This window comes from Sturnus vulgaris, chromosome 9, assembly GCF_052056855.1.
Source record: "Sturnus vulgaris isolate bStuVul1 chromosome 9, bStuVul1.hap1, whole genome shotgun sequence".
Taxonomy (NCBI): domain Eukaryota; kingdom Metazoa; phylum Chordata; class Aves; order Passeriformes; family Sturnidae; genus Sturnus; species Sturnus vulgaris.
In genome coordinates this window covers 19,775,225-19,800,118 of record NC_142251.1, presented here as the reverse complement: position 1 = coordinate 19,800,118, position 24,894 = coordinate 19,775,225, and the positions used below count along the sequence as shown (strand labels likewise).

Here is a 24,894-nt window from a genome sequence, read left to right as displayed (position 1 = left end):
TTTCTTTAAAACCCTTAGAAAGAATAAAAAAAGAGTTCTTGAACTGCTAGATAATAAAAATCAGCTGTATAAATCTTAGTGCTCAGTGCCAAACGGACTAACACATTTCCAATACCTGCAAAACCACACAGGACAGGACTAGGCAAGTCTTGCTCCTCTACTACAAGGAGCAGGAAGATTTATGTACACCATGGAAGTGTCTGTGAAAGGGGAAGATGAATACGAGAATATAGTCCATGGCTTCTGTCCCTGAAAAGGCCAATCCAAAAGTGCACTTCCCCATAATCTAATTTTTCCTCATTTTATAAATGGCAACAGGAGAGTATGTGGAAATATCTGTATTCAGAGTTGGTTCTAGTCCAGTTAACAATTAATCAATATTGTAAAACAAAGCATAGCCTTGATGTCCATAAAACCCTACCCTATGTTCTTCAAAAAGGCACACAAGGGAAGGAATAAAATTGCTTCATCAAGCAGAAAGATTCAAAAGCCTAAGAACTAACTAATAGCAATCATTCCTGAATTTTTAAATACAAGGTCAAATCCATACTTAGCCTTCATCTTCTTCATAATATCTACTTTCTACGAATTCCAAGCCTTCTACAGTAAACACAAAACATGAAAGGTTTGGATTAATGTTAGTACCACAACACTCCAATTTTCTAGAAGATGCATGAATTGGAACAAGGAGCCACAGAGTACTGGCACTAGCTCTCCAAGGAGGCAAAACCAGGTTGCCCTGTTCCTGCTTTCATTAATATCCCTCAGGACCTCCATTTGCATGCTATTTGCCAATTTCAGAGTCAACGGTACTTGGGTTTCCTCTCCACACCAGATCAGCAATTTCCCCTCACCATCCTACACAGAGTGAAGCATGAATACCTCTCCCAGCTTTTAAATTAATTTACTGTACTTTGAGATACCTACATGGCTCATTTAGTATCTACATTTTCTTCATGTAGCACACCACAGTTACAACCTTTGATGTTTACTACAGTACTGGAGATCTGACAGACAGCTAGTTTAGTTACTGCAGAGTTAGGTATCCTTTGAGGTTTTCATACTGGTCTCAGACTGTGCCTATGTATACAATAGTGAGCACTGGAATTGACACTTAGAAAAACCTTACTTCTACTCCTGGTTTCCTCTCAAGTACAAAGAAATGACTGAATACACTAAAAACAGTGATGCATGATTTTATCCCATCCACCTTCTGTTGTTTTATCCATCTTACACCAACAATTCCTTAAAAAACTCAAAAATTATTTTAGCAACTGTAAATTCTGATGTTAGAAAAGCAAGAGTTTGAAACAATTTTCTCCCCAGAAAGTTTTCCCAGTTGTGATGATCAGTAGTTGATATTTAAATTATCGATGTATACACAAACTAAGTTCTAATGTAGATATATATGTATAATGTAAATGTAAATATAGATGTTGCACATACAAACTAATTACCAACATAGAATTAAGTTCACAATGAAATCATAGGAAACATAGAACACAAACATCAACACCACAGGAACAGGAAGGATTTAATACAAAGAACATTTTTAGTTCTTTTCTTAGTATTAATCTAATGATTTTTCCAGTTCAGAGACTACTGTGTATTTTCATCCAGAAGTCTGGTATATCAGAGGCCAAATGAGAAGGAAGACACTGAAGCATGGACAGCACAATCAGTCACTGTGACTGGAAACTGCCAGAGAGAAACTGGGAAATAGCTGGACAAAAAGCATAAGGCAGGGAGATACAGCAGAGACATGAACTGAGAAATGCAGAGATGATTGACAGGATCACACTCTGTAGCATAAACAGGCACAGCCTCCATTCAAGGATACACTGACAACAAAGATGATGACTCAGACCACTGAATAACAAGAAACACAAAACTTTCCTGGAAGAGAAAAGTCAGGCACACTACTATACATGACACCATATTTCTGGAGGGACTGGGACTCTTTTTAATCTATCAGATTGTAGGAATAAAAATCTCATTCATTATACGTTTCTGAATGTGTCATAACAGGCAATGAATCAAGTGCCTTGCCGTTTTTCATTACTTTAACTGTTATGAATGAGAGGGATTAGATATCCAGTTAGAACTTGTTCTGCATCAATGAACAGCCTGTAGAGAAAAAAATATGCAAAGGACTATTTATTTCATACTACAAGTCACCTTAAACAAAGCAAACTAAAAAAAAAAAACCCACGACACATTTATCACATAAAGATATAAAGGCAATTTCAATAGAAATTTTCTACCATTATCAACCTCTACAGGCAACTCTATGCAAACATAGTTTATGAAGAAGAGGGTACAAGTCTGCACAAAGGGAGAATTGAGAAGGAAAAAAGAGCTCAACAGGCATACATATATTGACATGGCATTCACTTTTTCCATTTACGACTAAATTAGTGAAGCATTAAAGAAGTCTTAAAGACTCTACCACACATTGCATCAGAAACGCCAAAGAACTCCAATGACAGAAGTAAATGGAAGCAGGGTAAATTCTGCTAGCAGGTAGAATTTTAGAAATGACTGCATGATCAGTAGTCAATTGCAGAAGGAATAGTTTATTGTAGCATTAGTAGCTACTTAGTATTTCCAGTACCACAGTATTACTAGCTAGTATTAATCTCAGTCAGATCAGTAGTTGTCATGATGGGTGGGTTTCAACTTGAATTACCCCATGGCAACCTATAGAACTCTACTGCACTCAGATTTTGCAATATAATATTTGCAGAGTACATGCGTTGTGGCACCTGCTCACATCTACTTAAATCAACATGCAGGCTGCTATTTGCTCCTCAGCAGCATTCAGGTGACCTCTTAGGTATAATTGTGGGCATTATAATCAACAAACAAAAAAAGCACTTTCAACACCTTAATATGCACTTACAAACATTAGGCAGAGAGCTTAGCTAAACACCATGCACAGCATGGCTCTTCAGGATAAAAGCTTCAACACTGAAAGATAGAAATTATGAATAAGTTTTAAACTACAAAACTGAACACAAAATGGTAAAAAACCTACAGAAAACAACATACTTTACATCATTAATAAAAAAAAACTTTACTGCTTTCAGTTTAGCAACCATTTCTTGGGAACTGAATTTCCTTTGCAAGATCGATTAAAACCAACTGAATATTTGACTGGAGATCAAGCCTCCAATCAGGAATTACTTGGATTTTAATTTGGAATGACTTGGATTGTAAACCAGATGCGTTTTCTTAAGAAATGTCATCAAGGAAAAGTAAAAGTGTACTTAACACTACTAGCAAAATAGACATTAATTCATACGACATCTCAGCGTGCAATGGTGCATTTTGTCAATGGATTGGAGAACAATTGCACTAATTTTACACACTTAAGGTACATGGTTTAGCAGTCCAGCCTCCAAAATTCACGTATATTTGTATCCAACCTAAAAAGGCTCCCACAAAGGACTGTACAAAAACAATCACATCAGCACAAAAAATCCTTATGCAGATTTCCACAAGTTTGCTGTTAATACACATCAACTTCTGACTATTCACTATAGAGGCAGGCTCTAAATAATCTATGCAGATGTCTGGATTCCTTAAAGGGATGTTACACCACATTTGCTGAAGTCCTGAGCAGGATTCTCTTTCCATCAAGAGAGGGGTTTTTTGACTTATTAGCTACTGTACAACTGGCCTGCTTGAAGTCTGGGTAGAAACTCACTGTCTTCATCGCCTTGAACATGGGTCATGAACAGAAAGCAGTGCTATGAGGTCTACTATGTGAGCTGCTCTTTGGTGAAAAATTAACAGAATTAATAATGATTCACCCCCAGCAGCATGTAGAGCTAAAAATCAACAATAATGGCAGCTCAGGTATCTTTTATAGCTACGTTGTTTAATCTGCTGCAAGATACTGGAGGCCTAAGTTTTGATCACGGGAACATACTTTGTTTATGCCGGATGATGTAAAAACCTTTTTCTCAATCTTGGTAAAAATAAGAATAGTGTTACGTAAAGGATTCTTACATGAACTCATAAAATAAAAAGTTTTCACTACAGAGAGCAAAGATTTCTCCTTCTATCATGAATGTCAAGCATTTCTGAGTCATTATGGGAACAAAGAAGATGCTGTAAAAAAGGCAGCTACACCATCTTCCCCTTCAGTCCCTCTTGATCCTTTCAGACACACCTTTCATTTCCTTTTAGGTGTTTTTTAGTAGAGGCATTGTTGTGACTGGAATAATAGAGTGTTTTCAGGAAGAGCACTTGAACTCAAAAAGCCATTCTTCAGCTGAAAAGGAGGCAGCTGGTACCCTTAACTATGCAACAAAGAATGCATCAACATTAATTTCAATGACTCCATCATTTTGGGTAACACAAAACATACTGCTTTAAAGCAAATTGTCCCTGTAATCCCTTCCTTACTTCAACCTGAAAATACACTACCTGAATCACTTCTGCTTTAGTCTTAATTTTTACATTCTCATTGTATGTGTACTTAGGAAGTCTTGAGATAGAACATTTCCTTGCAGACAAGCAGAACAACTGGTTTTTAATACATAAAAGTATACTGAAAGCACCTCTCAAAATTTTTTTCTTAGAGCTGTCTTATATCTGGAACTCTGATTAAAACTGGTCTTGTACTTTAGGGAATAATTTCAATGATAGTAAGCTTTTTTAATTTTTCCAGTACATTCCTTATTTGCTTGGGAACCTTTCTTTTCCTGCACAATAGAGATATGGGGATGAAGGAAGCAACGTGATTATATTTAGATAACTGTTTGTAGAAGACACTGATAATGTTTACAGAATCATGACAAAGGAGATTTTTTGAATAATGAAGTTACTCAATTAAAAATAATTTAATATGCTGGATTAGCAGGGTGTTGGGAAAGGACTGACACAGTTACCTGGCAATTGATCAAGCAGCCTTGTCTCACAGAACAATACTAGCACAAAAATAGCTCATAAATCTGAAAAGCTGATTACTAAAACTGTTGCAGGAGCTTTATTTTTTAGAAGAATATTGAATTAATGAGGAATAATACAAAGGGGGAGTTTAATTATTCTGAATAGAAAAAATTTCTACCCTGGCCTCTCAGGATGAGTGTGATTATGTAGGTCACATATCTAAAATGACTTTTATGCATATTTCATTAAAAGCCACATCTTTTCATGAAGGATAGGAAGCAATAAGTCCTCTTCAGATAGTATCTCTCTATAGTGCCTTAAAAGAAAGCTATTTCCTTTGTGGTTATGAAGCTGTTAAGATGAGTCTTCAATAAACACTAAACCAGGTATATCTCATTCTCAGGTTATTGCTTTCATACAACAATAAATTGTTTTCTTCCCCACTCTCTCCAAACCCTCACAATCATTTTGAGTGTACAGTAATTAGACATTGACCAGGATTCTTAGTCTGCTTGTACTTCTGGAGGGTTACTATCCAACTGATGAGAATACTAGGTAAGCACTTTCATGTTCATCCAAACAATGAAGTCTTGATACTGAGTCAGTTTGTAAGAATTTTCAATGGAATTTTACACATACAAATGAAATTAATCAATAATGAAATTATTGAGCAAATATATTGGGGTTTTTTTCAGTTGACAGCCACTTTGCTGTTTCCAGACAGGAAACATTTTTACACCCCATTTTAGTATTTTTCTGCTTTAATTTTAACTGGGTTTCAGAATTTTTTTAAATGTAATAAAGTATTTCTCACTAGATTTACACAAGTCAGTTTTTTAATCACTGTTGTCACCTTTTCTTAGCTGCAAGACTGAGATTTAGTGTACTGAACACACTTAGAAGAAGTGGTGGAAATGTTTGATCCATTAAGCATCAGAAGGACTAATTACAACTTAAATTATATTTTTTTTGCCTAATCTTAAAAAGCTAGTATGCAGTTGTGGAGCATTAGAAGGTTGATAAGATGCTGTCATACATAATATAAAATCCTGGATGCCTCAGCTCAGTGACTGAATGTGGATAAAGTTCCAATACATTCTACTGGTGGACTGGATCACGTCTTCAGCATGTGTCTTCAGAACTGAAGGTCTATGGATTAATTTACACACTGCTACATCTACTTAGAGTCCTAAATAATTGCTTGCAATATTGAGGTTTAGAGGAAATAACTTCCCAGATATTCCCAAACTCCCATTTTCATATATATTCACACCTAAATAAAGATAAAACTGTGCTGTTGTTAAATTCTGAAGCCACTGTTTCTATCACATCTTGGTATATATCTTGGCTGTGGTGCTTCTGAGTCTGAAATGTTTGATGGACCTTCAGAATTATTCCTCCAAACTTCAAATATCAAAATGAATTCTCTGATTATTTTTACAGCAGAACTATTTCTGTCTTCAATGAACACTGTTTTATAGAAAAGGTAGTTGGAGTTGTTAATCAGAAATCAGAAAAGAAAGACACCATGCAAGAGAGATGGTTTATCTAAGCTAAAATATTAGTTCAGCATTGCTTCAAACAGCACAGATCACAGCATATTACATGATTGTTTCTCTTGATGAGAGAATTGTCCTCAGTCCCTCTACCACTGCTGAGACTGCACAGCCTTCTCTTGAAGCTTTTTACCCAATTCCTCCCTCGGTGTTCTAAGCCTCCTCAGCACCTTCTTGATTGCCATTGTGCTCTAGTGGCTTATTAAGGTTCCAGTTCCCTTCTGCCCAAACTGGGCCAGCAATCCATTGCCTGATGAACTGTGGCCTTCTAAGCTATCTCCTCAATAGACAAGACACACAAGATAGCTTTGGTTGGTGTGAAGTTTCCAACCTGCACTAACCTGAGGGGAAAAGCTTCCCATTCCCCAGAAAGACTAACACACTTGAAGCTGACAAAAAACCCAAACACATACTAAATCCAAAGGAAGGGTGGAAGCTGTACTCTCAGTATGGGACAGAGCTCAAGTCAGAGAGTGCACAGGATTTGTACACACTCCATCTTGTGTACAGAAACTCATTGCACTTACCATCAGTGTTATTCTGATGCCCCACACTACTGAAGCCTGTCCACTCAGAGCAAACCTTCCTTATCTCCTCCTTACATCAATGTCACTTATAGCCCTCTTCATACAGGCACACACTGAATGTCTGAAGCTGTGATAGCCCCTCAGACTGGTTCCCAAGCAAGTGGAGTCCTCTTCCCAGGGAGCCCTGGCTTCCTCCAACAAGAATACACAGGGCAAGGATAGACAGGGTCTACACTTTAGTACGACCAAATGACATTAAATTCTGTCACACTTCTCCTGACCCATTCTTCCCCACAGGAATTCATAGGCCTTAGCAGATCCCATTCTAGCCCATTCCTTCAGTGATTTATACACAATGCAGTTGGAACAAGTAAGAAATATGAACCTCTTCAGAGTTGGAAGTAATTCATGAGCTAATGCCCTGGGGCCATTAAATTTCTACAAGAGAGTGAAAAATTATATGGATTTTAAGATGTTTGTTAACACAAAGAACATAATGCTATATGCTTACACTTATGGATAACTTTTGTGCTTTCCATTTTTCTTGTAATGCTTCTTTTTGCTTAGTTTTCATGTGCTGTTGCCATTTCGAGTATTTAATCTGGCACGGAAATAACTCTTAGTCTGTACAAGACCATATGCCACACTTAGAGAGCAGAGCAAATACAAACAAGGAGCTTTCATCTAATCTCTCATTTAATTTGCAGTGATCTAGACCACTGTAATATGAGGGAGTACCATACCAACACCAACATATAAAATCAGCAAAATACTCCAGAGAGCACACCTGTCACATCAACTAAATTGTGCCTGACCTCACCCACATATAAATTGTGACTGGGCACAATGTGGGTAGCTTATCATGGGGCTCATAGGAAATAAACATTTTTCCAGCAATTCCATCTCAGAAATTTACCAGGATCTGTGCACTCCACTGTTCTTAACTGGCAACAACAGTTAGCCTTAGTCTCAATGTTTCCAGTATTTGCTTGATAGTTCCTGGTCAGAGCCTAGTAGAGAAACCAGGAGACAAAACTGCACTAGTTTTGATAAGCACAATTAAAAATAGAGAGATAAAATCATTGAGTTCAGCACCACAGGTAAAAAGTAAGAACTGAGTAAACTTTGCACTGTCCAAGTAGACATGGGTAAATTCCAGCTAGTGGTACTCATTCTTTGCTACACCTAACTGAGGTTTAGCTCACACATATTTCCTGATGCTACTTTGTGATAGCAAGACAGTCTTCCTTCAATTCTGACTGGGACTCAGATGTTGAGATATAAAAGGGATAACAAAAACATCAACACAAATTATTTCCAGTATAAGGGACACTTCATCATCTGAGCAATTAAACTACAGTTTAAGATCACTGTACCTCATACAAGGAAAAAGAAAATAACCAACAATAGTATCTTAAGGGGTTGCCTTCTGCCTGAAAGTTAAGTGACATTAAACATTTCTAAGGCTCTGTGTTACACAATAGAAACAGCTTTCTTAGCCATGTATTCATGTTATATATGTCATTTACACTGACTGACAGTGACTTAAATGTCAGCATCCAAGCAAGCCAAGACTCTTGGGAATGGCATATTGCAAATTAATGATGAGTAAATTTCAGGCGGTTCCTCAATTTCAAGTCAGCTCACCCTCTGTAAGTATGGAATGCCATATCTATAAAAAAAAGTGTGTCTATGACACAGGGTTGTATCATAAGTCCTTGTTGATTAAGAGTTGATTAGAAACATTACAAATACAATTACATGGGAATTTTTTCGTATTTTCAGTTTTAATTAGTTGAAACTCAAATTTTATAACATAACAAAAGAATATAAATTCAGTAAAGCATGTGTTTTTACATGTGCTTAAGGTTGAGGTTTTTTAGTCCAAGTAGGTAATCAGAAATTAAGAAAAAATTAGATAATCTCTTAAAATTTGTTTCAGTTTCTGTTTTGCTTTGTCATTCAATATTTTTTGTTTCAGTCATTTCCCTCTTTTTTACCTTTTCACAGCCCTTCCACTGCTATGTGTATAATAAATATCTGCACTGCACAAACATTACCTAAGATGTGATTCCAAACTTTTTTTTAAAAATCTGAAATTGATAAGGCCAGAAAATTTCAAGACTAATCAAAAAGATCTAGTTCGTGTTCTCTTAGTTACCACTTTTCCTCACAAATAATGAAAACTGTTTACAAAACCCAGGAACACTATTACAGTTAGTCTTCCCTCTGTGTACATAAGTTCTATACATATAAAAATAAATTAATATAAACAGTTTCATATGCAACTTTTCAATCAACCCCCTGAAGACCACAGCTGAAGTTCTGAAATACAAATAGCAGAATTTGTAAGTACTTCTAATATCTTTCTTTACTAGTCTGGAGAGCTGTGCCATCTTTACAAATCTTTGTTTTGTTACGCAAAGCTTCTTGAAAAAGCACCTACTGTGTGTATCTGGTTTTGTTTTTGTGAATGCCTTTGATTCTGCTTTGATCTTGTTTCAGTCTCACAGAATGGGAGACCCAAATGGCATTAAAATCCTTAGCATGCTTCTAAAAGCCATCATTAAATGCTTTAGAAAAAGTGAGACCATTAAAATCGTTTAGCAAGATTTCTATAGAGCTTTGATTGAAACAGGTAGTTTTTAATTTTTAGATTAATATCAATATAATTCCTGGAATTAATATGCTAAATCTAGTAAGGCAACACATTTTCTCAATTTAAAATGAATAATAAAATCAAGATCCTCCAGTTCAGTGTTTTTGAACAATCAAAATATGCAGAATGACTTTAATTTCATTTAGGTGAAGGCAACTAATTGGGAAATTACATTTTAGAACATAGCAAACCACATTCCTACAGAATCTAACAAGTAAGGAAAGGTCATTAACAATGGCCTCACATCAACCCAGGGAGCCTGCTCTTTCAAAGGCAATTGTACTCCATCTAACACATAACTCAAAAATGTTTGAATATGAGTGGTAGTTACAGGTCTATAAGATAATATCATTTAGTACTGTTCTAATATATTTTGTCACTGACCCATATAATATACAGACAGGTATTGATCAATCTGAAAACTGATTCATTCCAGATATTCTTTTTCTGAGCATTTGTACACAGAAACTGGATTATTTAACAAGAAACTATCAAACCAATGTCATTGAATCCAACTGAAGATTCATAATAAAAGATTAGAAATAATTCTCATTCAAAATGTGCTTGCCTTGTTCAAGGACTTCCCAATATAAAAAGCATAAGAGATTCCTTTGGCCCATGACTGGTTCAGAAGTAAAGATATGCTGATCACCTTGCTAGCAAACAGAACAGTAAAACATAAGATCTCTCTGCAAGCAGGGCTCCTATAGGTCTCTCCTCTGTACCACCACTAATACTTTTTCCCCAAATCCTAAGATTAAAATAATTTCCTTGACACATCTATCCATCTCTTAAATTTGGATTAAATTAGCCAACATTTCATTCCAAAAAAATACGAGGAAGCATGGAGCAAACAAGGTTTTTGCTTTTTTTCTCCTGTAGAAAATAGGATCTAAAAAACTCTGAGCTAGTCAACCCAAACACTTTCTAACATAATTCATGCCTTGCCAATCTGTTCCTGTTCAAACAGTCCTCCAAAAAGCGTCACATGATTTTTCCTCTTGTGGACAATTATTTTCAAGTATTCAATGTTCCTTTGAACTTAAGCATCATACCTTAGCAAAGAAATCCTACACCTTGGCAGAAGGAAACAGCATCTACTCAACTAAATGATGCAGAGGTCTCAGCCTCTGTCAGAAGTTTGTCTGGAACCACTGTGTGCCTTCTTTGTGATTTCTAGCATCCAGTTATTTAATTAAACCCACAGATACCCATAGAAAATATTTTATTAAGACAGTAAGGGCTTCAGTAACTTTCCAAATAACTAATTCACACAGAGAATTTAGAACTCGTTAAAAATTTATAACCTGTTATCATTCTCTTCCTGGCTCACCTTGCAGCTCTGACCACTCAGAAATTTTCCTTCTTTTTCATACTATGCTTAACTTCATTAAAGTATCAAAGCCTACACACAAAAACTGACTACAGTAATTTGGACAGCTTTGATTATTTTTACAAGGCAAATAGTATTTCCACTGCAATAGATTTATAAGTAAACTGTTCAGTAGTGTCCTAGACAGTGCCAATAACTTCCAATTCGACTGAAGGCATCTCAGCACAGCAGAGTAACAGCTATAAAGGAATCAAACTGAAAGCTTGCAGCAGTCCAAACTTCTGGTTTTCTTGGCTGAATGAATTAATCAAAACTAATGTTCATAGCCTGTCTGTAAAAAAACTTTAAAGACTTCCTAGACTAGAGGTAAATATTTTTCTTCCTTTATCTCATTCTTTCAATGTTGCATTAATATTCTGAGCTGTGGTTTTATATTGGAATTTATTTTGTAACAAGATCAAACATGAGAAAGCAAATATTTGCCTTTAAATGCAAATGAAAGAAAAATAGATGTTATTATGTGAATAAAGCTTTTCTTTCTCTCCAGTTCTCTTTAATCAGTTGAGAAATTAATACACTTGAACAAAGACAGGAATACTGATTTATGCATTCTATTCCCTAAATCCTGTCAAATATATTACAATAGTCTGTTCTTGACTTTTAGAGAAGATCCACCTAACTCACATACCACATTAACTGCAGAAATCAATTTGTTGGGAAATAAACCCATTATGTCCTATATTATAGGAATTAAATTTCCCAAGAATGGGTTAGAAGGGGAGCCTCCATAATATGAAAAACAGGATGAAAACACGATGTGATTTCTTTATGATTCTGCTGGAAACCTAGCTGAAAGTTATGCATATCCCTATATCTCTATATCAAATTTTAATAAGGCATCAAAAAAACTTCAGAATTCTGCATCCATAATTAACACAAAAATATGCAACCAAAAATGATTAGTTTAGAACTTCTAAGAATAGGGGAGGGGGGAAAAAAAACAACAAACCTAGTTAAATGAAGATCCTATTTTTACAAAAATCTACAAAGACATTTCATCTGAATTGCAATATATGCAACCACTTCACAGTGATGGAAATACTGTGAAGACAGGCAAAATTCTTATTAACTTCACTGGCTGATGTTTCTACCAATTTTATCTATGATTACAACTATGCATATAAATCTCTTCAGGATCAGGAGCTTTCACTGCTTCAGAGAGAACTTAAATTGTAATGAATAATTCTTTCATTAAATCAGTGAGCAAAAATAGCATGTTCCTTTATGGCCAATTATCTTTAACTAGATAAAAATATCTACTCACTAGGAATTTTTCACAGCTTTCTGAACAAATTTTAGTTGAAAGATTTCTTGTGAGGTATGCAGGACTTGATACAAACCAGCAATATGCACTCATAAATTAATAGTAGTCTGTGAGATTGATTTTTTGGGTCACAGTACCATGATCCCTTTATGTTAGATGATTCCAATATTTCACTAACCGTTCTTAAATAAATGGAAGATAGTGAGATACCAATTTCTCTTCATATCTACACAAATACCATCAGCAGGCCTTAAAATTCAGTTTCTATAAACACACAAACAGAAGAAAAACAGCTAAAAAGGAATATTTACAACATCTAGCAATAGTCAAAGTCTATAGCATTTTTTACACAGAAGAGTTCAACTTAGGAGCCCCGGACAAATTTCAGCATAGCTGAAAAATTCAGACAGCATTTTAGATTTTTTAGACAAAATTCAGACAGCATTTTAGATTAAGTATCCAAATATTCCTGTTTCTGCAAGTCTGACAAAAAGACTACAATGAAAAAGACCATGTTTTTTGGAAAAACTCAGGGGTTTTTCCCTACTTAATATGGCAATTTGTTTTACATAGTTATCATATGCCTTCATTATTTATATTCAGGGTCTGACAAGATGCCATTTACTCTACACCTGGCCTGCTATTATAAAATAGAACTGGCCAAATTCAAATTATGTGAGTATTTCCATTAAACAATCACAGAGAAATATTTGCTTGGTCATGGGTTTTTTTGGCCTGATTCTGGTGCCACTCAGATATGCATTAGTGAAAATGTCATATTTGTGTTTTTAGGTTTGAAACACTGGGCTTCCAAATTCTATAAAACTCTACTGGTTTTATACATTTTCTTTGTTTCAACACGGTTGTGTTCTAGGAAGAAATTATTTAATTCCACAATTAATTTCTACCTGCTGTGACAGTGCACCCTCAGGGTAAATATGGTATTTTATATTAACACACTGAAAGCTTCCACTGTGATTGACCTTAAAGACACTCACAGATTAATTACTTTGCTCATCAATATGGCATGGCAGCTAAAAGATTTGAGCAGATACCCAACCAGTTAACATGCATGCTGCCATCTGCTGAATATGACAAGGGATTTTTACTACTCTCTCTGAAAGAAAAGCTGTGCTGCTTTCCAAGAAGTATATTATCAAGCTCCTCATTCCCAAGTCAAATAATGACTGTTCATATTCTGTAAAAGAATTGGTAGTGTCTCATGGGTTTTTTAACTCATGGGTTTAAAACTAAAAAGGAGACTATCTCAGCAAATTCATTAAAACTCTGGGGTTGAGTCCACTGCTTAACAGCTGAAGCTAGGTTATATACAAAAAGATCATTATATTTTTATGAACACTCATGCAGTGCAGATGTGAGAAAGAAATTCCACAATTTATGTATTTCATTGTTCACCCTCAGTATTACTCTGATTTAAAACGCTCTCCTCTGGCTTGGGACAAAAAAAAAAGTGGTATTAATGTGTAAGCTGAAGTTCCTGTAAAACCGTGCTCAGGGGCCAGCACAGAGAAGCAACTTTTTAAAATAATTAATTATGAGAGAGTTTGGCACCATTCATACAAAGACTATAGCTAGCTCCTGAAAAAAAGCAGGGGTGTTTCAAAAACACACACACTTTCAGCTTGTACAGTATTGTTCCTGTAATTAAAATTCATACCCAACTGGTCTACATAACAATATATAAAAATATATACTATATAATATACATCATATTGGTCAAAAAAGCCAAATTGATAGGAAATACAGCACCTATTCCATTCACATTGTTACAGGATAATTCAGGCTGGAGGAGACCTCAGGAGATCTCCAGCTCAAACTGCTGCTCAAAGCAGGGTCAGCTATGAAGTCAGACTTCAAGTTACTCAAAATTTTATTCAATCTGGTCTAGGAAACCTCCAAGGATGCAGATGGTACAACCTTGCCAAGCAACCTGTCCCACTGCTTGGCTTAACAGTGAAAAAGAGTTTCCTTACGTCTTAATATGAAGTATTTATAGTTTTTATGCTTCCTGAATATTAAATGTTGTAGGTATGATTCACTTTTTAGACACACTAGTTACAAATAAGGGGTAGTTTTATAAAAGATAACAATTCCTGGAATAGAAACCACAGTTTGAGGGAAAAACATGACATTTTGCTCCAAAGCATAGCTTTATTCCAATTTTTTTAATGGACGATTTATTCCAATTATTCCCTCTACAATTTACAAATGGGCAGATATCTTACAGAAAATTGAATAAAATCTTTATAAACGTTCTTCTCTAAAGAAAAGATCTCATGTTTACTTTGACCAAGTATCATAGTCAGAGCTATGAGTGAAACTAGAATGAATGGAATCACCAGATCTGTCCCTCTTTGTCTGCTGTGAAACAGGATAGGAGGAAAAGCAAAACAATGTAAGAGCCAACTCTCAAGCATTTGGAGTAACACTGGGCAAATGGAATAGGATAAAAAAGGGATCACATGTTCCATATGCAAGCAATAGACTCCTAAATCTGATACTGTAATGGGAAAATCAAAGACAAATGACACTGAACACTGGAAATGCAAAAGTAGCTGAGCTGTTCAGCCCAGCCAGTGCAACTCTTCATTTCCTCACTGCACTGCTTTGACACCTGCATGGAACCACCTTTCTAAAGCATTTCTCTTCCTAACATTTACCTCCTAAAAAGCTGCCTACCTACTTCAACTGATCTCAGAGAGCACACTGACAGGTTCCTTCCACTGCACCCACACCAGTATTCAAAATCTAATCCTAAAGAAGCACCCAGGGGATTCCAGTAAGCATCATCTTGAAAAATTACCTTTTTTTTCCTTCAAATTAATTATATATTCTAACATCTACCTGGAATTAAAATATCAAATATGTTTCAACTTATAAAAAGGACCCTAATTGTGGCTGAGTTTATGTCATCAGCTACAACAAGCCCAGAATCATGAATATTGTAATAGTACCATAAATAGCATCACACTGATAGGTTCTTCTAAAAACTGAAACTTATCAAAAATCAAAGCAATGAGCTACTGTATTACAGAAAACACCTACCTCTTAAGCCCACTTGTCTCTGTGATAAGTTCTTATGCAAACTTTTCTTTCTCCATTCCAGCAGAAATTTCTGCACCCAAGAAAGAGATACTACATACATTGATTCTTCATTTGGGGAAAAATATCAGGTATGATGGTTAATTCCAAACCTTAAAACAAAACAGAAAACAAAGTCTATCAGAATGTTTGCACCATCATTTATAATCATGACCTAATCTTTTCCTAAATACTTAATGTACCCTTAAGTGATTATGACAAAGACTGGTATTGCACCAGAACTTTTAGTAGTGATTCCTTATTATTATTTTATTGCTTTCAGACCCAGTCCTGCAGGTTGCTGAGTCCCGGGAACTGTACAGTGATCAATAGCTGAGGATACTCTGGCCTTTCAATTCCCACAAACTTAGTGTTGCTACACCAGAATATTGCAAGCAGCCTCTTTACTACAGCACTTTGGCCAATAAATATTCATATAAATGCTAGGAGACACAAACTAGTTTTGCCTGCATATAAATATTTAGAGAATGTACCAAAATAAATTCATACATGTGTCATCATACAGAATTCTGCTCTTTGCTACTTCTGCAGTTGTATTTGCAAAGTACATTAAAAATACATAAATTAGAAGAGGTATTTAATATTAAACATTCTACAGATTCCTGCGACTGAGGGGGAGACTTAATCAGCTACTTAGCCCAACTTTAATTGTGACTTGACAGGCTAAAAATGATGTCTTTTTAGAGATAATAGTCAATTTTAAATATTGCCAAGTGAGTATTCTAGCATTTAAAATTCATATTATTCCTACTCATATTGAGTTGGACAAACTAAATTCTGCCAAACAACTTTTAGATTTTTCTATCTGCACTCTATTCTGAAGTACAAAGTATTTCAATCTTAATTCTCTAAGTTTCACTTATTCTATGGGATCATATTTTTTTGTGATCTTGTAGAACAGAATCTTAATCCTTAAATTTTACAATATTTAAAATTATAAAAGTCACACATAACCAACAATACAATTAAAGGCTACTCTGATGGGATGTGTTGTAAAGTACTTGTCCATATTGGAAGGGGAAAATGCCAGAACACTTGTGAGCAGAGTTCCATAATCTTCTAGGAAAAGCATTTATGGTAGAGAAACATATATGCTGACACTTTTACAAAGAAATGCCCTTCCTACATTTCACACCAATGAAATCTTTAATTATATTTTCTCATTCCTATTCATAGTGATTCAAATATAACTGAACTATAAATCTGAATATCATATAGCTATATTGTACTCTGAAGATTATGCTAACTCCTAAGAGGCCAGAATGAGGATTTATTTTATAGATGTGTTTTTGATGCATTAATGAAGTCCTGAATTAAAAAGTAAATAAAGAAGCATATCTGAAAGGGAAAAAAAGCAAGCTAAATCACAGAAATGTTTAAAAATATTGATCTTAGGTTTATACACAATTTAAACTTCCACAGAGTTAATTCTTTCTTGTATTTCACATGAACTGTAAATATGTGGGAAAACTTTACTAAGGCCATTTCTTCTCCAATGAAAATTAAGGTCAAACTTAAACTTCAACAAAAGTAAATTCTAGATACGGATTAGCTTTAAACAAAGAGTTAGAGGTGCCTGACTCACTGATTCTCTGTGAAACCTGTCCACACCAGCCAGACCTGAGCGTTTCTGTCCATCTGTCAGGGATTTTGTGTTTGTTGAGGGAGGCAGTAACATTGATGATGACTCACAGCTCCTCACATCACAGCACAGCTCACACTGGCATCAACACGAGCCCACCGGGAAATAACAGCACTTTATAGATGTGTGTGTATATATATATCTATATATGCATTTCTGCAGAAACTTGGATTTTAACCACTTGCAGTGCACCCTTACAGAGATATGCAAAGAAAGATAATGTTCACAGAAAAGTTCCTAAAACAACTCTGAGTAATAAAAATTCTTTTGAAAGATTCACTACTAGAAAACCAGCAATAGGAGAATCATCAACTCCTGAATTTATTTTCAATAATTATTTAGTCACCTTTTAATTCTGATAACATACGAAAAAATCCAAATACATTTTTCAGGTAATAGTAAGACTTCAATAAATTCTCTGTTTAGAAAAATAATCACCACTAGGACAGCTACACTGACAAAACATGCTTCTAAAGCCTCATTTTAATATTTTAACTAATATAGACATGGATTAGAAAGCAAGGTCATAGTATTGACAGAGTCTAAAAATTACTCTGCTAGTATGATTGATAACTATAAATTGTACTTCAATCTGTTGGTAAAAACTATCCAAATATTAGCAGATTTAATAATTTAAAGTAGTCCTACTGTGAATTTTGTCTCACATGTGCAATATTTTTATATTTTATTTAACATCTATGTACTCTAAATTTTTTACCAATTGTTATAATCATCTGATTTTAGAAAATTTCCTGTGCTCTTTTTCTGTCATGTTCTTTACAAATATAATGTGTCAGAAAGTTTAGCTTCTGTACCATTGATAGCTTAATTTTGTTTATATCTTTTTCCCTCTCTTTACCTTCCTTGAGACATCAAAATTTTTTATGCAGTGAAGAACAAATTTATTCTCTTCAAGGATGTTTCAGACCAGTTAATATCAACAAGGGTCAGTATTCAACACTTTTTTCCAATTCCCTAAACTTTTCATTCCCACAATCAGGAGAATGCATAAAATTCAAAATCCAGATCACCTTCTTAACTTAGTAGAAAATTCAACATCCATGAAATAGTAGGTATAAGATCAATTTAATAAAGAATTTTCCTATTTGGAAAAAATGTTTGTTAGCAGTGCAATTCCAAAGTTTTCAGATGCTACCTGCTACAAAGATTGCCTTTCCACAGATGCATGTGTACAATATCCTTTTTCACAACTCCCATCACTACTTTTGAGCTGTCAAAACTCAGATTGCAGAACTTCAAACTTATTTATGTAGAATTGGGTACCTACAGCCAATTTATCAACTTTGCTTTCCGTGCACCCAAGTGAACAAGTCTCTGCCTTACTCCAACTGCCAGCAATTCATCTTGCAATGTTGTGAAGAAAAGTTGTTCTAACTTTAGGCACACACTGAGAACATCCCTCCCCATCTAGACAAGCTGTATTCACAGCGTGCCTCCATTCTGCCAATACTCTGTCCCTTGATGCCTGCAGGAAAGCTTTTGGTATCTCTTTCCTTTTCTCTCACAATCATGTATTTCACACTGACTGCAGCAGTCAGTCTCCATACAACGACCTCAAGAAGAAATGTCATTCACATGGAATTTCATAGGTTTTTGAGGATGATCAAAAGCTTTGCTAGAGAGAGATCTTCACAATCAGGTATTCCCTTGCCACTTCAGGGCATACAGCAGAAACAAAAACTTCCCATGAGAACTTGGATTTTGTTTAATTTTCCAGATAAACTTTATTAAACAGGATTATTTCAAGTACTAATGGCTAGGGATTCTCACCAGTCTTCAGACAGTTTTTTCTGGCAAAATTAAATTACTTGTCAGGTTGCTAGAGGGTGGAGAAATAGGTCTATTACGTATTTTCACTTTCCTCCAAATGGATTATTAAAATCAGCATAAAATGGCCCAGTTCTTTTCCGCTTATCTTTTTGAAAGTTGTTTTGGTACTTTTTCATATATCAAACAAATTACTAGTTTGCAACAGATAAAAGTATCTGAGAAGTCCAGGAGTTCTAAAGGCTTATGATTTTAGGAGAACCACTGGTTTTACTTTTCAACTTTACTCTTCAATATTTTACTGATTTGAAAGACATATTCCAAGCAGAATTAAGAAGTGGAAAAACGTACTGCATCACTGAAGCTCTTTAAAAAGTTTGCATTCTATGATTAATTTAATAGTTCATATGCTTTGCAAACTTTATCTATGATAGACTGAGAAAAAAAGAAAGAGAAAAAAGCATGGGGAAAGTAAAGCTAGGGAAAATTAGAGAACTTGTCACTGAGGTGCTCTAGAAAAGATATGAATGCCTTCAATCTTGCCTTTGTGGTTTTGGATCTACGTTCTTTTTTCGTATGAAATGTTTCTGCTGAAAGCACCATTCACTTTGTCCTTTGGACAACCTGAGGTTTTCAGTGCATTGGTACCATTACTTTATACTGAATTCGTATGAATATATGTGGCTGTCCCCTTTTATATTTTTTAGTGCTATTTAATAGAAAATAGGGCTTTTGCATACTTTCTACAGGAGGGTAAAAAAATTTAACTAATCTCTTTTCTGTATCTTTAATATTTTCCTTGTAGAAGGTAATTCAAAAGCAGCTGTATCAGAGGGGAGTCTCTTTCCATTGTTGACTCTGGAAAGTCAATGAAAGCTCATTCACAATTTCCTTTCCACGCCAAAAGGAAACATAATTTGTAGACCTACCTTCCAAGGAAATGAAAGACTGTATCTCTGTAAAAGATACTGCTGATGAAAATGGAGTGTCTAAGACATCTTAGCATAAAACATAAATTTTAATTTACTCACAAAACAAAATCTAGTTATTGCAATCCTAGAAGCCATTCAAAAACGTAATAAAATACTGGAAATCACAGGAAAAGTCAGCATTTTTTATCTGGGAACACTATGCCAAAGATATGCAATCTTTTCAGATAGCCTGCAAACACAAAGCTCCATTTGTCTTTCAGCAGTGGTCTTAACTCCTAAAGGCAAATGACACCAATCTTGTAGATTGGAGAGGGTTAGAAAATCATGTTCTGTTCACACTTACCCTAACACCCTCCCAAACTTGGGGTTTTGTTTTGTGTGGAGTTACACTAAAGTAAACACTAAAGTTCTGCTATTTAAAGCATATTTTTAGCCCACTTTTCCCTTAGTTAAGATTATATAGCACCTTAAAAATAAGGCACAACAGCGTTGGCCCTTCTGTGCTAGATGCTGAAAAAACACACAGTGAACCCCCCAGAGAACCTAGTTAAGACCAAAAAACTGCCAGCTGGAAAGCTAATACATTTTTACCACACAAAGCTGAAAACCACATTTATAATAATCTTGACTGTGTCATAAATAAGATTATGCTGACCATAGATCTTGAGTTTGAGTCTTCTAAGGGAAAATAATTGAACCATTAAGATGTTAACATGGACAGGATAGTGCTGCTATTTACACTTGGGCCATGCTCAGCTGTGCTGAGCACACATCCCTGAAGAAGCCAAATCCCATTGCTGCCTGTCCTGTGAAACTGACCTGTGAAACTGACCTGTGAGACTGACCTGTGGGACTGACCTGTGGGACTGACCCGTGAAACTGACCTGTGGGACTGTCCTGCACAGGCCAACAACAGGCAAGCCAGAGCCCTGACTGGAAAAGCAGTGCTGTCTTGACCGCAAAGATGCTGGCTGGTGTAGGACAAAGGAAACTCCTGATTGCCCTTGGGAAGGCTTTCAAGGGTTCCTCTCAGGAAACGACCTCCACCTGCCTGCACCTGCACAGGCCTTCCCACCTCAGCTCACAGGCCAAACCAAGGAGACACGATGGTCCCTTGCTGACCACAGGCCAGCTGGAAAGCACAGCCGGCTAAAGTCGCCTTCACCAGAGCTCAGTTAAGCCCTGACTTTCTAGACGGAGATGGGAAAGGAATTCCCTTGAAGAAAAGCCCCGCAGCTCCTCACATCAACCCGCCCTTGCCATGGTGCCGGGCACTCTTTCTGGGAGAGCGGTTCCTCCCCGCCTACAGCTGCGCTCCACAGAGGAGCGGGCTGCCGCCGGGCCCTCCGGAGGAGATGACACCCGGCCAGATACGGGGCCAGAGATCACCCTCGGCAGGGTATGGGGTCGGTGGGGCACTAACCCCCGTCTGTGTGCGGGTCGGACGATGACCCCCGGCCGGGTGCGGGCTCGGTGGGGCCGCCCCTCACAGGGAGCACCGCGCCCCTCAGCGGCCCGGCCACGCCTCCCCTCAGCCCGCGGCCGCAGCCCGAGCCCCCGCACGGCCCCGCGCCCCCCGCCCGCGCGCCCTCCCGCGGCGCTGATGTCACATCCGCCGCCCGCGCCCGTCCAGCCGCGCTGGCTCCGCCGTCTCCCGGGCCCAAAGTTTCGCGGTGGGCTGGCCGGGGGGAGGGGAGGGGCGGGGTGGGACGGGGCCGTGGAGCCGCTCCGCCAGCTCGGGCAGCGCCGTCCTCGCCCGCCCTCCCCGCGCCGAGGCTGCCCGCGGAATGAGCGTCCCCCGGGCGGCTGCCGCTGCCGCCTCCACTCGAGCTCCGGCGGGCGGGCAGAGAGCGCGGCTGCCGGCGCGGTCGCTGCGGCGGGAGCGGAGTGAATGACCGAGAGGAGCGGCGCGGAGAGGCAGCCCCGGGATCAGGATGCGGGCGCCCGCCAGCATCCTCAACCTCCTCCTGCTGTCCTTGCTGGCCGGCCTCGATCCCTCCAAGGTAGGAGCCGGCCGGGCGGCAAGTTCGCAGCGGCGGAGCCTGCCCGCACACGGCGTATGCGGTAGCGGGCGATGCGCCGGGCGGCTCCGGGAAGAGGCTGGTGCGTGTCCTTGGCTGTCCGAGCGGCCGGGAGGCAGAGGAGAGCTCGTGTCGGGAGCGGCTGGCCCCGGCCCCGGTTGCAGCGTGGCGGCCCGGGCGGGGGGCGCGGTGCGGGGGGCGCGCCCGGGCCCAGGGTCTCGCAGCAGGTCAGAGCTGTGCAGCCGCTGAGGGACGGGGCTGCCGTGCCCGGTCGCTGTCCAAGGCCGGTCTCTGTCCAGCGCCAAGAGCGGCGATCCATCCCGCTCCAGGCAAGGAGGCATTCATTTATAGCGCTGGGTGACTGCACCAGTGCTGGGGGAGCAGCGAGGCGCTGGAGGCAGGGATCGGCAGCCTCCGACTGGAAATAAATTTGTTTAGAGTGAAACTGGAGGCGTCACGTGAAAACACTGAATTTAGTACTATAGCCACGCTCCGAGCTGCTGCAGTTCTGTTATTTACAAACGTGGTCAAGTCACCGAGAGATCGCAGCTGAAATTGAAATAATGATAAAAGTAAACAATAGATTTTAGCCATGCAGCCTGGCTGGTGAAGGAGATTTCAGATTAAGTCATTTAGAAAACTGGAATTGCACTCTACCACTTACAAGCAGTAATAACTGAAAACCCTCAGGTCTGCAGATGTCTGTAGTGCTGTATTTTATAGATACATTTTATAGATGTACAGCTTGTCTCTTTTTTAGTTTTTTTGTGGCATGCAGTCTTGTAATTGTGAGCATTATAAAAACGTGACAAGAGAAAACATAGCTGTACTATTGCAGTCCATTACCTGTGCCGTGTTGCCACAATTCATGTTGCATGGTGGTGAATGTCATATTAATGATACCAGTTAGGTACCAGACAACCGTGAGGCAATGCTCAGCTCTTCTGGCAGCTTTTCATTTAAAAGAAAGATATTAATCTGTACATATACAGATACGTACTGAATGTCCAACAATATGGAAGGGATGCTCCTCTTTAAAAACAAAACCAGAACCTAAAATGCAATTCAGTGGAAATCTGATTTACGGCTGCAGTATTCTGACTGCTTTTCAATCAGTAAGATACAGTGACAACTTAAAAAAGCAGGAGGTGATAGAGGACTAAAAATTACCTAAGAAATTAGTTATATCAGCTCTGTTAAATAAGAGTCATTTGAAAGTATCAGGTATTGCTGTACCTGTAAGGAGACTCATCAGGCAATGCACACACGAGAGTTTCACATCTGTGTGAATAGCAGCACTGGGTCTCATTATAATAACTACAGCTTTCCACACACTCATTTTCTTTATTTCTGTCTTCTGTTACACTTAACAAGATCTACTGAAAAGACTGCATAAAAGCAGGAAAAGCAAATTTATATCATTCTGACAGGAGAGTAAAACCACTAGTGAAGAAAACAGATCTGGCAGAACAGTTTTTTTAGTTCAGACCCCACAATAACACTGGGAAAAAAATGTTCCATTTTCGGTCACCATCCAGCACTGAAAAACAGGATGAGGCACTGAAATGAAGTAGCACAAATGAACTTTGGAAACTTTGCTTCTAGCCCTTTTTGCTGTGGCATGCTGTGCAGAGGGCATGAAAATGGCCTTTTATTCATCACTCTGTGTGACATTTTCAGAGCTATTCAGATGTTCTTTCCAGGCTCTTTTGACTTTGTCAAGGGTCAGGAATAGAAAAGTTCCAAATCCTTAAGATTACATTAAAATTAGAAAACTGGGTTTTACCAGAGCTAATTGGGATTTCTTAAATTTTAAAAAGTGAGATCAAATGGATCCTACACCACATTAAACATAAAAAGGTGCCACATGGCAAACATTAATTTAATTTTGTTGACTATGAACAATGTATTTCATATTTCTGTCGAAAATTATATATGCAAAAATTTTAATAACATTTTTCTAGCAAAAAATACAAGTTAAAACTGAACACACTTCAGAAATTGAACTAGTGCTCAATTATTTATCTTGCTTTATGCTAAATTGAAATAGAATAATAATTTTCTCCCCTGCAAGTTGGGAAGCAAATTTATGATATAAATGTAATTGTAGGAAACAAGGGGATGGTAAATTCTTTCTTTCCCAGAAAGAATTGTGCAGTATGCTCATGCCTAGAAAGACTACTTTCTATGTGCCCTTGACAGTCACAAACTATTTCGCTTATGGATATCAATCACAACAGATATTTCCAGTTTACACAATATTTCTAGTCATGTCCTACATACTTTTCAGGTAATAATTTATTTTATTGATCAATTATTTTAAAATAATGCCTTGGGGACTAAAAAACATCTTTAATTTACTACCAGGCTCTCACTGAGTCAAGACTGCTGTCTTCAGGCACTCTTATTATGACAGAGATGTGCTCAAGTTACTCAGTTACTTACTGATAGTAAAGTGTTTAAGTATCGCCATCTTATGGTAAAATATGTAACAATAATTTATATATAGTTTATCCCTCAATCTCTGAAACATTAAGATTTTATTTCGACCATATTAATTTATTGCCAATGTTCTTGAATTCTTTATTTTAAACTTGATATAAAAATATTGACCAACTGTAGAAATTCTTCTTTAACAGCTCGAAGGCAGCTCACTAATGATAAATTTTAAAACAGTGCTAATTACTGAATTTCAATTTAAGATACTTATTAAATGTTATATATGTTGACTTTATTCTATTTTTTCTCTTCATTTACATAAGAAAATTTTAAAAAGATATGCATGATAATATATTTCATTAAAGATTTATTTCCAACAGGGTGGCTAGACATTCAGCAGAAAGCCAGCTACAGTGAAAGGATTTGGATAGAAAATCTTTCTTTCTCCTATTCATAAGTGCAGTATCTTGAAAGAAGAAAGTATCCAGTATTAGGAAATTTCTAAGAGTTACTGCTAGATGGCATCTCTGTGCTGCTTTTCTCCACTTGGAGTTTTCTGTAATGACCTTCACAATATGTAAAGTGGATTTTTTTTTTTATAAGGGTTGCTTTGCTGACCATCGTTTGATAATCACAGTGATTTAGTGAATT

At 37.4% G+C, this 24,894-nt stretch overlaps 1 protein-coding gene and 1 long non-coding RNA gene across 38 annotated transcripts in view; one reads left to right on the top strand and one right to left on the bottom strand.

The window, feature by feature from the left end:
- LOC148222839 (uncharacterized) overlaps positions 1 to 21,215 on the bottom strand; it is a 180,580-nt gene extending 159,365 nt beyond the window's left edge. For 13 of the 37 annotated variants that reach the window (XR_015805448.1, XR_015805447.1, XR_015805455.1 and 10 more), the window contains exon 1: positions 15,365 to 21,185. This is a non-coding gene — a long non-coding RNA (uncharacterized LOC148222839). Of the gene's footprint in view, positions 1 to 2,902; positions 2,971 to 12,476; positions 12,563 to 15,364 lie in introns of all 37 variants that reach the window. The other 24 variants (XR_015805472.1, XR_015805473.1, XR_015805475.1 and 21 more) reach the window with 13 other exon arrangements.
- A 274-nt stretch (positions 21,216 to 21,489) lies between these two features.
- OLFM3 (olfactomedin 3) overlaps positions 21,490 to 24,894 on the top strand; it is a 53,687-nt gene continuing 50,282 nt past the window's right edge. The window contains exon 1 of the mRNA XM_014885179.2: positions 21,490 to 21,786. Within this exon, the coding sequence (XP_014740665.1) occupies positions 21,718 to 21,786 (69 nt within the window). The 5' untranslated portion in view covers positions 21,490 to 21,717. The remainder of the gene's footprint in view (positions 21,787 to 24,894) is intronic.